The 12,988-nt window shown below is 54.8% G+C and overlaps 5 protein-coding genes across 5 annotated transcripts; 1 reads left to right on the top strand and 4 right to left on the bottom strand.

Moving 5' to 3' along the window:
- BP01DRAFT_380444 (general stress protein) lies at positions 1 to 515 on the bottom strand (the record flags this gene model as incomplete). The annotated part of the gene is made up of 2 exons (XM_025577224.1): positions 1 to 190; positions 376 to 515. The coding sequence occupies 2 exons, from the start codon at positions 513 to 515 to the stop codon at positions 1 to 3; spliced, it is 330 nt and encodes a 109-aa protein (XP_025433867.1).
- A 447-nt stretch (positions 516 to 962) lies between these two features.
- BP01DRAFT_409314 (FAD binding domain protein) lies at positions 963 to 3,015 on the bottom strand (the record flags this gene model as incomplete). Its single annotated transcript, XM_025578850.1, has 5 exons — positions 963 to 1,848; positions 1,904 to 1,944; positions 1,997 to 2,238; positions 2,291 to 2,446; positions 2,535 to 3,015. 5 exons carry the CDS (start codon positions 3,013 to 3,015, stop codon positions 963 to 965), a joined length of 1,806 nt encoding a protein of 601 aa, XP_025433866.1.
- A 2,194-nt stretch (positions 3,016 to 5,209) lies between these two features.
- BP01DRAFT_372056 (cytochrome P450) lies at positions 5,210 to 6,949 on the top strand (the record flags this gene model as incomplete). The annotated part of the gene is made up of 5 exons (XM_025576710.1): positions 5,210 to 5,372; positions 5,431 to 6,281; positions 6,346 to 6,453; positions 6,514 to 6,680; positions 6,769 to 6,949. 5 exons carry the CDS (start codon positions 5,210 to 5,212, stop codon positions 6,947 to 6,949), a joined length of 1,470 nt encoding a protein of 489 aa, XP_025433865.1.
- An 854-nt stretch (positions 6,950 to 7,803) lies between these two features.
- On the bottom strand, positions 7,804 to 9,486 carry BP01DRAFT_372055 (arylsulfotransferase family protein; the record flags this gene model as incomplete). Its single annotated transcript, XM_025576709.1, has 4 exons — positions 7,804 to 7,824; positions 7,915 to 8,699; positions 8,801 to 8,866; positions 8,934 to 9,486. 4 exons carry the CDS (start codon positions 9,484 to 9,486, stop codon positions 7,804 to 7,806), a joined length of 1,425 nt encoding a protein of 474 aa, XP_025433864.1.
- Positions 9,487 to 10,337: 851 nt separating this feature from the next.
- Positions 10,338 to 12,925, bottom strand: BP01DRAFT_354407 (MFS transporter). The gene is made up of 9 exons (XM_025574414.1): positions 12,784 to 12,925; positions 12,552 to 12,693; positions 12,305 to 12,465; positions 12,111 to 12,233; positions 11,683 to 12,039; positions 11,563 to 11,616; positions 11,450 to 11,497; positions 11,053 to 11,370; positions 10,338 to 10,985 (listed from the first exon to the last, which is right to left on the bottom strand). The coding sequence occupies exons 1-9, from the start codon at positions 12,794 to 12,796 to the stop codon at positions 10,735 to 10,737; spliced, it is 1,467 nt and encodes a 488-aa protein (XP_025433863.1). The 5' UTR covers positions 12,797 to 12,925; the 3' UTR covers positions 10,338 to 10,734.
- Positions 12,926 to 12,988: the final 63 nt, after the last annotated feature.

The raw sequence follows: 12,988 nt of genomic DNA, 5'->3' as shown, positions 1-12,988 counted from the left end.
TTAGCGATTACTAATCGGGAGTATCCGCCCCGCCGCGCGCGCCCGCTCGTCGTTGGGCTCAAAGTTCCCGCCCGAGTGCAAGCCGCCCTTCCGCCCCGCCTCGCGGGCGCGGGTCTCACCCGGTTGGAAGCTGCCGCGGGAGGCGTGGCCGCCCATTGAGGCGAAGTGGCGCTGGAGAATGAATTCAGCCCTGTGCATGAATCATAGGGTAATTGCGGGGTGTACAGGTGGTTGATGGTGATGACTTGTGTCTCAGGAATGATAGCTGATTGATGTCACTGGACGGCTACGTATGTATGTATCATTGCATCTCGGCGGCTGTATACAGGGGTTGAGGGTCAGGGACAAGGGTCAGACAGGTACGGTTGAAGTCACCTTTCGACCTCACTGCCCATCGCGCTCTTCCAATAGAATGGAATAACCAAACCCTCAAGCCAATCGATTGAGACGATCACCCGTGATCGGTTGGTATAGGCGGGGGGTGGAATCGTCCCCTGCGGGCGGGATGTGGTCATGATGATGGGCTGGCGCAGGGATCTTCGGGAAATCAGCTACCGGGAGAAACGCCGCGTGCATCAGGAGAATACCACTAGGAGGGGATCCCGGTCGAGACTTTGCCCTAGAGTCGAGGTTAGAGGCCCTCATACTCCATGATGACGGCAGTGGGGCTGCGTGGACCTTGATCTGCTTTGCGTGATCCGACGTTAGTGCATGAATACTAAGGATACAGCAGTAATATCGCAGGGATGTTATCCCCAAGGGTAATTGGATTTACATCTCGCTGTGATGCGGTTCACTGGCAGCATCTACTCTGGTTGTCTGCTCGGACAGCATCCGCGGAGGGTTGGTTCGGCGTTCATTGATGTATCACAACTGTGAAAACAGAGACAGAAGATGTACATGGAAACGCTTAACGCTGTGTTTATATCTCTAAAATGGAGGTCTTATCCCCGGCTAGCTTTCTAGTCTGATGATGTATGCTTCATAAAGGCAGAAAAGTAGCTCTCAAGCTCCGCCACTTCGTCCAGACCTCCCACCCAAGCCACATGCTGGTCTGGTCGACAGAGCACAACACATCCTGTATCCCTGTCTATGCCGTAGCCGTCATAGACACCCCGGCACCCCGGCTCATATGGGCCTTCATCCGTGAATACTCTTGTGTAGTCCCATCCCCATGTATCGTCAAACGGATGGAAGAGGTCGGGCAGTCCCAGCAGCTCAGTCGCCGCCCTGGGGCCCGCATATACAAGAATAGCCTCCAGAAGCCACCCGGTCCGAGTGCCATGTCGCTTCTCCACCAAGTGCGCAAGGCACGGATAGTCTCTGACCTCCTGGGCGAACGAATCCAGGCGACGGCGACGGCCCGCGTCACGGATGTCACCGGCGAAAACCAGTAACCTCCACGAGCCATCGCTTACAAGCCTGCTCCCCAGGCTCATGGAGACACCTTCGGCGTGGTTGATCACATAGAACGGATCCAGCCGTCTGCCCACGCGTATATTCTCTGCTCGACCTTCGGCAGATCTGTCGGCCACGAGTGCATCCGGCCCGTAGGTCACCCCCAGCCCCGAGATAAACTCGGAGTACCGGTCCCGAACATTCTCAATCCCCTTGGATGCACCGTCGTCCTGCTCATACGCACCGACCAGCTCTCCATCCAGCTGCAACAGCTCGTCTGCCACCGGTCGTCGTTCCGACTCGTATGTCTCCAGGATGCTTTGGTTGGCGGCCCCTGTGATCACCATTTCCAGCTTCCACACCAGGTTATATGTGTCCTGCATCGACACGTTCATTCCTTGGCCTGCCTTGGGAGAGTGAGTGTGGGCCGCATCGCCGGCCAGAAATACCCTGATCTAGTTAGCAAGGGGGTCCAGGTCCGAGCCCACATTCCGGCTTACGTTACCTGTCGTGCGGCCGGAGCTGGTGGACGAGCTGCTGTCTGATCTGCGGCCGGTCAACAACCTGCCTATGACGGTCAGAAATGCGCACGACCTACCGTGTAGAGGGAGAACCAGTCACAATGCTTGTAGGTCAAGCTGTACGGGGCCATCAAGCTCTCCGCCGTCTTGACCAGCTCCTCGAGTGACTGCGACTGCTCTGCCCGCGCACTGTGGTCGTTGCACAGCTCCTTGTCGCCTTTGGGATGGATGTAGAAGCGAACCAGCCGGTTCTCCCGCGGCGCAGTCATCAGACTCCCACGATCCCCGGAGCTGATCGCGCATGATTGGCGGATGTCCGCTGCAACCGTTCAGCCCATGATGTATGGAAGGGGGGATGAGCCACAACGTACGAAAGTCCGTGATAGGCACAATATCAAAGACCGCCCAGGTCGACTGGCCCTGATTCTTGTCGACGGGGACCTCGAGCTGGTTTCTGGTCCAGCCACGCGCACCATCACAGGCAATGAGATAGCGAGCACGAATGATTTCCGATCCATCGGTTCGGTCTGCACCGCGTAAGCCACATTTCACGCCGCAAACCACACCGGGTAGGGTAGGGTAGGGTAGGGGGTAGGTTACCAGCGGGTTGGTTACCCGGAACCACCTCCACCGCCACTGGATGATCCCGCTCGGAATCTGCCTCCGACACCATCAACTTAATCGCCCGTGTCCCATACTCCACCTTCCCCCTCTTCCCCCCCAGATAATCGAGAAACACCTGCTCCGTATCCCCCTGATTCAACAACCGCTGATCAAACACCGCGCTGCCCCGCACGGACTTTGTCCGCTTCCTCCGCTCAATACACCCCGTTCGCTCATTCATCGCCCAAAACGCCATCTCCGCATGCCGCACCGACTTCCGCAGAATCGGGTCCACCACCCCGAAACTATCCAGGATCTCCAGCGTGCGGCTCTGCAGCCCGTCCGCATGGCCCGTGGGTGTCCGTCCGGGCTTCTGGTCGATGATCCGCGTCTGCATGTCGAATTGCGCCGCCCAGCACGCGGCCATCAGTCCTGCTGGGCCGGCGCCGATGATTAGCAGGTCCGTGTAGGAGGGGAGGTGATTGTCTGCCATTGTTGCAGTTCTGGTAGCCAGCAGTGGGTGGATGGTTGGTGGGTAGATTAGGTTGGCTTTATGTCTAGGCGCAAGATTTGATTGCATCACTGGGTGGTTGGGGGATTCTCGGGGAGATGGCGGGAATGAAGTAATACCACATGGCGACGTCATTCATGGCTCTACCGCTGAACACAACACTGATTGTTGCTTTTTCTCTGGTTACACTTGGGGGAGATCTTACTCCCCTTGTGTTTTAGTTTGTGCATGCTAAGAGTTCTTTGTTGTTGGCGATCCTAATCCTACAGCACAGCTCCATGGTCCGTGCGCAGCATGCCTTTCTTCTGCCTTAAGGCGACAATGAAGAGGTCAGCCAAGACAGCGAAGCAAGGGACGGATAATTCTTCAGATTGAGTTGGAGTTCATACAGATAGATGGAAGGTGGGTTGGATTGTATGATACGAGATAATCTGGATGGATCTTCGGAGTTGCTCCGTTGCCCGTGCTCATTTAGATGGAAAGCAGTACGCGACTATCGTCCAACCTACAGCAACTAAACTCAACACTGCTGCTCAACAGTGACGACTCCGTTCCTGAAACAATGCCCTTCATCTAATCAGGTCTTCGCATGTCTGGTCTGTGGCATCGTGGGCAGTCATGCCAGCATCATGCAGCATCCTCAATGGGATAGAGCTGTCAAAGTTGTCCCTAATCTAGAGTCGCGTCGTCAATCAGCTCTCCCTGAAGCGAGATTGTATCCCTCCACAAAGATATCTCTCTGTTTCGTGAAACCATCATCGATTGACTGGCGCTCTGCTAACTGGATGCTAGATGACAGTTTCTCTAACCATGCATTCCATCCAAGAATGATCATAGATCCAAGACGCAATGTCAATCTAGGGCTGAAGAAGCACGAGACCGAGAAACCAGATAATACTGTCATCCCAAAGAGAGAGCTATCGTCACCGGCCAAAGTTAGTGGGATTCACACTTAGTAGCATCATTACCCAGTACGTAGATTTTGCCCGCGGTAGAAATCCTTCCATGGAGCTTCCGGAACAGAAGATCTCGGCAGCATGGAGGAGTTGCTCTCGACTAATTGTTGACATGTCTTGCTGTTGGGGCACTAGTGATATGTCTCAGAGATGTCTCAGCGTCCTGTTCCCGGATATGCCAAACCACAGCAGGCATGGAGATTGTTCTTTCCAGGTGCGCTCAGACAGCTGCTCGTTCGTTCGAATGTCTCATGACATCTCAGTTGGAGTCGACCAGGTGTAAGATACCTGGGATGATGCTTCTTGGAAGTTAGATTGAATCACCTATTCGAAAGCCTCATCTGCCTCCACTTCGAGTATAGACTTTTCCAATGACACGAAGCCCGGAATGAGATTGCACCCTCGGATGATTGTAGTGTCATGCACACGGCGGATATGGGGAGAGTTGACAAGGTCATGAGAGGAATAAGTTGTGTACAAATCATTTTTGGTAGAGTTAGAAGTTACTGAGCAGCTCGGGTGCTGACCACGAAATCACCCGTCGTAGCCCCAGGGTAGCCCCGGAGATACCCCGGGGCCGGCCTGGGGGCGGTTTCCAGTTGGCGGGAGGTACAATCCGTAAGGGAAACATGAGCATATGCGTCGCGTGCGAGGTGGCAATTTCGATATCTCGATATAATGGGCATGGCGTGAGGATACACAGCAGATATGTCACCACCGTTATGTGCATCGAGAATGTAGGGATGATTGACCGATTATAGTATGAGAGAATCGAGCTGATCAAGCGCAATCCGAGAGACGGATACAGAGGATAGATCGGAGAGGCTTGATTAAGGGAAAAAAAAAACCTCACGAACTGGGTGACACATATCCCTTGCTGAGCCCCCTTGACTCAAGTTTATCCCTTTGAGGAGGGAGCATTTACCGTTCAAGGAGTGTCATCTACCGCGCAGACAGGTGCTTACCTCTGTGTGTAACACATCTACTGATTGCATGCATTGGAGATATTAGTAACGAATCGTATCATGCACTCAGTGCTGGTACTCCTGTGAGTCTGCAAGAAGGGACAACAAGAGGTGAACGGATGAAACCGCACGCTATAAGGAGCGAGGCTGGCCACCCCGATCCATGACCCTTGGGCTACAGCCTACACGCCATTCTGAGGTCGGCCAAGTTGCTCCAAAGACAAGATGTGGACGTTTGCGCTCCTTCTGGGTTTCATGTACAAACTCACACAATGGATCTACCGCCTGTATTTCCACCCCCTGAGTTCGATTCCCGGACCAAAGCTGGCGGCAATGACATCCCTTTTTGAGTTCTATCACGATGTGATCCGAAGAGGAAAATACATCTGGGAAATCGAAAAGATGCATGCTCAATATGGTAAGCAAAGGCGCGTCATCCTTGAAAACAGCAGAGTCCTCATGGTCGTTGTCTCCAGGGCCGATTGTCCGAATCACCCCGAGACAGGTCCACGTCGCCGACCCTGAATTCTACGAGAAGATCTATGCTGGAGCAAACACCAGACGGGAGAAAGATCCGGAGATGACGGCATTCATGGCGTGCCCCACTGCCGCGCTTGCGACCATCGACCATGATCTCCACCGGTCTCGACGCAACCAGCTGAACCACTTCTTCTCCAAAAGGAATGTCGGTGTGTTGATGCCGATCATCTACGAGAAGGTCGACATGCTATGTGAGCACCTCAGGGTCTCTGCGGAGGAGGGAACCGTCATCAAACTGAGCGATGCGTTTGTCGCGCTGACTGGCGACACCATCACGCACTATTGCTATGGCCAGGACTGGGGGTGTCTACGAGCCAAGCATTTCACGAACAACGGCGTCTGGGATGCTGTTGCGGAGATCACTAATACCTGCCATCTCTTCCAGGTCTTCCCACTGGTGCCGAGGTTGCTGATGGCTTTGCCCCGTCGCTTGGTGGGGTGGGTGAAACCAAAGCTGATTACCGTGTTTGACATGCAAGACCGCATTGCTCGTGACTCAAAGGCGTGCCTGAAAGGGAGCGTTGTTGGAGGCCCGCCGACGATCTATCACAGTTTGAGCAATGCCAATGTGCCGGCCGAGGAGCGGTCACTGGTGCGACTCCGCGAAGAAAGCTTCGTACTGCTGCTGGCAGGTACGGAGACCACCGCTGGCACTCTGACATATGGAATGTATCAGGTGCTCCGCAACAAGGAGATATTCTTCAAGCTGCGGAAGGAGGTGCAGTCGATGGCGTTAACATCAGATGGCAGAGTCCCGTGGCCTCAGGTCGAGAGTTTGCCCTACCTAGTACGCTGTCCCTGCCCCGTTCCTGTCTCTGAACTACACCTCATGCATTATATCCACCACCCAGACTGGGGTGGTGAATGAATCGCTTCGACTAGGATCGCTTGTCATGCGCTTTTCCCGGGTGGCACCACAGGAGGCCTTGTATTGCAATGGCTATACGATCCCGCCAGGCGTAAGTGCTTATGGCCGCCCCGAACAGGGATCAATGTTTGAGACTGCTAATCATGTGTAGACCCCAATGAGCACTAGTAGCTACTTCATCCATCACAACCCTGTTCTGTTCCCGAATCCCAAGGTCTTCGATCCCGAGCGGTGGATTACCGCTCGTCAAGAAGGGGTGAATCTCTCGAAATATCTCGTGGCTTTCACGAGAGGCACAAGGGCATGTGTGGGAATGAAGTCAGTACTTCTTTTCCTTCGAATCCTCCTGGGCGGGTCATGCAATTTTCCGCGGGGATGCTGATGGGTTGACTCTAATCTCCACTAGTCTATCTTATGCGGAGCTTTACACGGCTTTGGCAACGATTGTTCTCCGCTTTGATCTGGAGCTCTACGATACTCCTCCTGAGAGCATGGCCTTCAGGCGGGAGATGATTGTGCAGAGGCCGGAAAAGGGATTGTGGACTCTCAAAGCACGGGTCACTGGCGTTAAGCAGGAGACAGAGTAAGACTCTTTGACTGGATTGTTTCCACGTTTATGATCAGACCAAAATTGTCTTCGCCATGGTATAGAGTGTGAGGGTGTCTTTATGTAGTCCACCTACGTTAGCAATTGAGTCTCCTACTATGACTTTCAGCACCATTTGCAAATGTGTGCAAATGCCTGGCATGTATGAACATGAACCTCTTCTGTTTGCCAGTTACGCTTCTGCATAAGTGCCATTCTTTTCTAGCCCGACAAGCGCAAAATCATCAGCCCTAATTTATGCTTGAACGTCCTCCACCGCACACCCACAACTTTCATTCGTCGCATACTCACACCAACTCACACTCAATAAGACTCCAATCCGCCCGTTTGTCTCACAGGGTTCGGCTCTACGGCAGCTTCATCGATCTACGAATTCCTCTGCACACAGTACGCTAGCGGAAAGGCCAGTCCTCTGTTGACGCGGACTGGCAGACTGTCGGGACCCTTGGCGAGGCAACTAATCATCGCTAGACTCATCCACAACGTATGATCGATCATATACCTGGGCAGCTTTACATTCGACGAGTACACCGCCACGGTAGTCGAGCAAGGAGGCATGGATCGGCGGGAAGGGCGCTGCTGATCAATTCCATCAACTGTGCTCTCGGGACCGTGTCATACGCCACGCCCAAGCTGGCCATCGCTCGCTTCCGAATCGTTTCCTGTGGGTGCTGATGGGCATGGTGTTTGTGACTTCTAGTATTTGCAGTATCGTTCTGCTCAGCTTGTGTGCCCTGTGGCGCAATAACACAACTTTTACTCCGTACATTCACCAGAATCCTCCATATCTACCTCCATCCAACCCGATAACCCTAACCCAGTACAAACACCACCTCAGACCAGCGCGACCCAGTCCTGCACCCGAACAGCCCTCGTTCTCCCCAAGACATCCCCCTTTTTATCCACCGCGACCGCATAAACCCTCTCCCTGGCGGCTCCATCCACCACCAAAACCGTCTCAAACGAGCTCCTTTCCACGGCGCCCAAACTCCGCGTGTCCGACCCATTGTTCCCAGAACTACCGAGCGCATAAAACCGCCACCCCACCGTCTCGGTGTCTCCATTCCACGAAACATACACCCGGAGCCGGCTACCCGCACTCTGATAATACGCGACAATCGCCGGCTCCTCTTTGGGTCTGCCGGTCCAATTCCCCACAAACCCGCGATAACTCATCGAGGCCTCCCCCTCGATCCACGCATGATACGCGACGCGATCCGCGGCGTCAAACTCGGTCACCGCGCCCGCAGCTCCCCAGTTGACGAAGATGCGCCCATCGGCCAGCAGCTGCGCGTTCCCCTGCGAGGCCGCGGAGATGCCGTACGGGGCGGTGGCTGTGCGTACCACCGTGGCCTTTTGCGTCGGGAGGTCGAGGGCCACGACGAGCGCGCGGGAGACGTTGTTGTACACCTGCCCGGCGCCGTCGTTGGAGTTGTCGAAGAAGGAGATGATTTCCGTGGTTGGGGACTGGTAGTGCCAGCGCGCGTGGTGCTGGAAGCCAAAGGAGAAGGGCGGGGAGGGGGTGAAGGTGGAGTTCGAGCCGCCCAGGCGCCAGATGATGCGGCCGTCGGTGCCGTTGATCTTGAAGATGGTGGAGAGGTGTCGCGAGGAGACGAGGTAGTGGCCCTGCGTGGGGGATTTGTCGACGCTGTTGATGTGGATGAAGTCCCAGCTGGTGGCGGAGGTGAGGCCGGTGTTGGCGGTGGAGGAGGCGAGGTGGATGAGGCTGTCTGTTGGGTGTCAGTGTGGGTGGGTTTGGTTGTGTTGAGCTCTCCCCCTCCCAGACAACAACTGGGATGGATTGTGTCTGACTGGATGGGGTGACACGTACCTTTGGGGTTGATGTGGTCCAGCGCGTTCCATTCGAACACGAGGTCGCCGGTTGCGATGTCGAATTCTGTGGATGGGTTGGGGGTCAACCTTCCCAGTCGTTGGAGAGCAATCAAAGGCAGTCAGCTACTGACCTTGAAAGTAGCCGTCCCCGATCCACTGCTGCGAGGCATTTCCGCCGTACGCCGACAGGTTCCACGGGGTGGGCGTGTAGACCTCGACCAGGGCGGTCTTGCCGGCGATGACGTTGAACTCGTGGAGGGAGGGCACGCGGTGGTTCGCTGCTTTGGCCGTGGCGACGGGCTCGTAGTGCTCGTTCAGGAGCACCTGGTACCCCCAGCCCTCCCCGTGGGAGGAATCGATGGTCCCCTCGAAGGCCTGCAGCACGGGCTCCCCGTTGTACGTGGTCGGGTGGAAGTTGCCCACGAAGCCCGCGTAGTATCCGATGCCCGACCAGACGAGGTCGCCGTTCTTGCGGTAGATGTAGGCGCCGGGCTGCTGGAGGGCACTGCCGTAGGGGGCCAGGAACACATACTCGCTGCCATTGGCGTTGGGGGCGGCGACGGTGATGTTCAGCTTGGGGGGGGAGAGGTCTGGCCGCGAGCGGTATTGGCCGTCAGCGACGACGAAAGGGAGGGATGCGCATATTGCTACGAACAGCAGCGGAACATGACGGAGGATGACCATCTCGGGTCCAAGGGGCTATGTACAGGGGACCGCCGGGCGAAGAGAAGAATGTCTGCTACTCCATGTCTACAGCCGCGTCTTTGCGGTGTTTATATCTGTTCCGCTCACTACACGGCAGTGAATGCATGCATATCTGAACGCATCTACCACCCCCGTTCGGAGAATGGCATCATCCGGGAACATTTGTTCTCATTCATGAAGTCAAATTAATTGGAAGCTAACAAGGTGCTTTCTAATGTGCAGCTAATTTGACATGGTCGTGCATTGTGCCATCGCCTGCCGTGATTACGCGATACTGTGCCGCGATGCGGGTTTCGGCCCGAGGCTATTTATGAGCCCAGAGGATAGTCCAGCATGGTATCTGTCTTGATAAGATAAGATTCTCGTGTTACGCACTAGCGGAAAAGTGCTGCTTTTGAAGTTCTGTGGATGTCCGTCTCCAGGGCACAATCATCAGGAACAACAACAAATGCAGCGAGTCTCGCGGAGGCGCTCGCCATCACCGGCCACCCTACCCCTCTCTCGATGGTAAGCTGAAGTTGAACCTGCATGTTCAAGCAGATTGCAGTGGAGTCAACTTTGAATCATGCCAGAAGATCTAAGCGAGCCGCGATTACAGTGACATTTGCCGAGAGGGTCAGACATGTCATTCGCTGCCCAAATGACGACTTCCTTGGAGCATACAAGAGGGAAAAGACCAAGGCATTGCCATTTAGCTCTTTACAATGTTCACCGGTGGAGCTTACTGCCTGTTAGGTTGACATACAACTACTGATTCTTGCTCAACTGAGACTTTTTGTCTAGTTGGTAAAACCTCGTATTGAACTAGATTCCCAGTGAGATATAAACATCGTGAATCGAAGTCAAGGCCAGTCTGCCAGCCATTGGCTCAATCAAAGCCTATAGTTCAACTCTCCCCTCACTTCGCTATGCTCAACATGCATCAAATCTGTACTCTCATCAATGAGCTGGTGTTGCATCAACGGCACATTAACCCATCATTACAGCTGTGCATAAGCTACATTGCTCAGTCATCATCCCGCATAATGATAGTATGCGCACAACTCCATCGGCCATCTCCGCCGCTTACCCCCAAACAGTTAATGTACGCAGGAGTCATGATTCATATACTCCGACGTCGGCCGGATTCGTTCCATCCTCCCCCAATTATAATTAATGCAGATACAATAGTCAACCTCCCCACACAGTGCGCCCCAGATCATTACCCCTCATGGTTCTCATGCTGCACTAGTAAGCATACCGATACGAGGGCGCCATATCACCCATATACTCCTCCTCTTCCTCCGTGATAGCATTCAGATCCACCGTCCCGTCGGCGATCGCCCGGTCGCGTTTGCGGTTATCATGCCAGATAGCCAGGAAGTAGAGGCAGGACATGGCCGCCGAGAACGCCAGGAAAGAGACGCCGATGATGTAGCCGTTACGGTAGAAGGGGGCGTCTTTGGAGAGGAAGGAGTAGGTGGAGATGATGCCGCCGACTGCACATGAATTAGTAAGTCTGCGTGATATAAGTTGTGGCTGAAGGGGGGGGGGGGGAACACGTACTGTTGCCAAAACCGATCTGCCAGGCGGTTCCGACGCTGCGGCGACGATGACCCCCGAGATTCATGGCGAACCAGCATACCAAGACGGGCATCGCGCTGTAACAGCCGCAGGTGACCAGAAACAGGGCGCCGTATTGGACGTGGTGTTGCGCTGTGTTGTGGATGTTGATCAGGATGCCGAAGCCGGCCATGGCCACCAGCATGGGGATCAGGGTGAAGAGGAAGCGGTGGCGGAAGCGATCGGACAGGTAGGCGATGATCATGGAGAAGCCAAAGGCGGCGGCCCACGGGGGGATGGAGTAGAATTGCGTTTTGATGGCTATGTGTGGGGGAACGGGCGAGGTTAGTAGGAGGTAGGGCTTCATGCGCCGGGGGGGAGAACAGATGGTGTAGCATACCTCCATAACCAAAGGTCTTGATGATGGTCGGAGCAAAGTAGGCGTAACCTGCGAGACCGTGTCAGCCAGTTGTGTCTGATCCCAAGGAGATCCGAAACACCACCACCACTCACCATAGGCTGTCACCACCTGTCCAAAGTACATCCAACCGCCGATGAAGATTTTGTCTGCGGACAGGTCAGTCAGGCTTCTGCGCTCAAGACATGGCAATCGATCGATCGCGAGCCACCTACAATCCTTGAACACCGCCAGGATATCGCGCCAGCCCACCTGGACATCGACCGCAGACTTGCCGGCATCCTGCGCCAACTTGTCCCGGAGGAAGTCCCGCTCCTCGTGCGTGAGCCACTTGACATCCTCCGGGAAGTCCGGCACGACAAAGAAGCAGCCCATCGCGACCAGGCACGTTATGATCCCCTCGATGATAAACACCCAGCGCCATCCAGCCAGACCACGCACTCCGTCCATCTTGCCGAGTCCACTCGCCAGCAACCCACCAAAGGCACCAGCCAGGGTTGTCGAGCTGAAGAAGAAGCTGAAGCGCTTCTGCGCCTCGCTGCGCTTATACCACATTCCCAGGAGATAGAAGCCTATCGCGGATTTCGGAACATCAGGATCAGCATGCAAGTCACTTCCATACGGGGGCGTGATGGAGACTCACATCCAGGGAACAATCCTGTCTCAAACATGCCCAGAAACCACCGCGTTGCCATCAATCCTCCCCAATTCTGAACGAAACCCTGGCAGACCATGACCAGGCCGAATCCGAACATACAGAGCGATACTATCGAGGCCGAAAATCCCAATCAGCACTCATTCGTTGCGCAGGGGGGGGCGCGGAACCGTCCAACGTACGCCATGTGTGCGGCTTGAGCTTCTTCATCAACACATTCGATGGAATCTCGAAGATGATATAGGGGACGAAGAAGATGGTCAGGGCGGTGTTGTATTTCGTGCCCTGGGTAAGGTGGAGGTCGCTTTCAAGACCCAAGATCGCGGCATTACTGATGTTCACTCTGCGCCACTGGGTGTCAGAGAGGGTTGCCGGTGTGTCGCGCGCGCGAGGACGCCGTGGTGCAGAGAAAGTCGACCGTTTGCTTACCGATCCAAAAAGGCGAGGAGATACATCACACACAGACACGGTACCACATGCCAATCGATCTTGGCCATGAGCTTGCGCTCATTGACAGCCCCATACTGGGAGGGCTCCGGCGTGAGCTCGCCGTTGTCCACGGGTGGTTTTTCTGCAGACATCACAACCACAAGAATTGGTCAGTGGGTTGGGTTCGCAGAATTGCGACGCGGTGTTGAAGGGGAGGGGAGGGGGCACTCACCATCCACGACCATGGTCTAATGCGCGCACGCAGCAAGGGGGTGAATGGAGATTGCTGCCGAGGGCTACAGGAGATGCGCGGGAAGAACACAGAGAAGAGAAGGATAAGAATCAGAAAAAAAAGGTAACAACCATCTTTGCAACTCAGCTACGGGCGCCGATCAATTAAAGTAGCCAAAAAAAAAAAAAAAAAAAAAAAAAAAAAA

The sequence above is a fragment of the Aspergillus saccharolyticus genome (assembly GCF_003184585.1).
Source record: "Aspergillus saccharolyticus JOP 1030-1 unplaced genomic scaffold BP01scaffold_6, whole genome shotgun sequence".
Lineage (NCBI taxonomy): Eukaryota > Fungi > Ascomycota > Eurotiomycetes > Eurotiales > Aspergillaceae > Aspergillus > Aspergillus saccharolyticus.
Note: the sequence above shows the minus strand (reverse complement) of the source record. Positions and strands in the feature narration are given on the sequence as shown.

What these genes read in the sequence shown, in the direction of transcription:
- BP01DRAFT_354407 (XM_025574414.1), bottom strand. An exon ending in GACAGGATTGTTCCCTGGAT is followed by an intron (nt 12,040 to 12,110) that starts GTGAGTCTCCAT and finishes AATCCGCGATAG; the next exon opens with GCTTCTATCTCCTGGGAATG. An exon ending in CAAGACCTTTGGTTATGGAG is followed by an intron (nt 11,371 to 11,449) that starts GTATGCTACACC and finishes CCCCACACATAG; the next exon opens with CCATCAAAACGCAATTCTAC.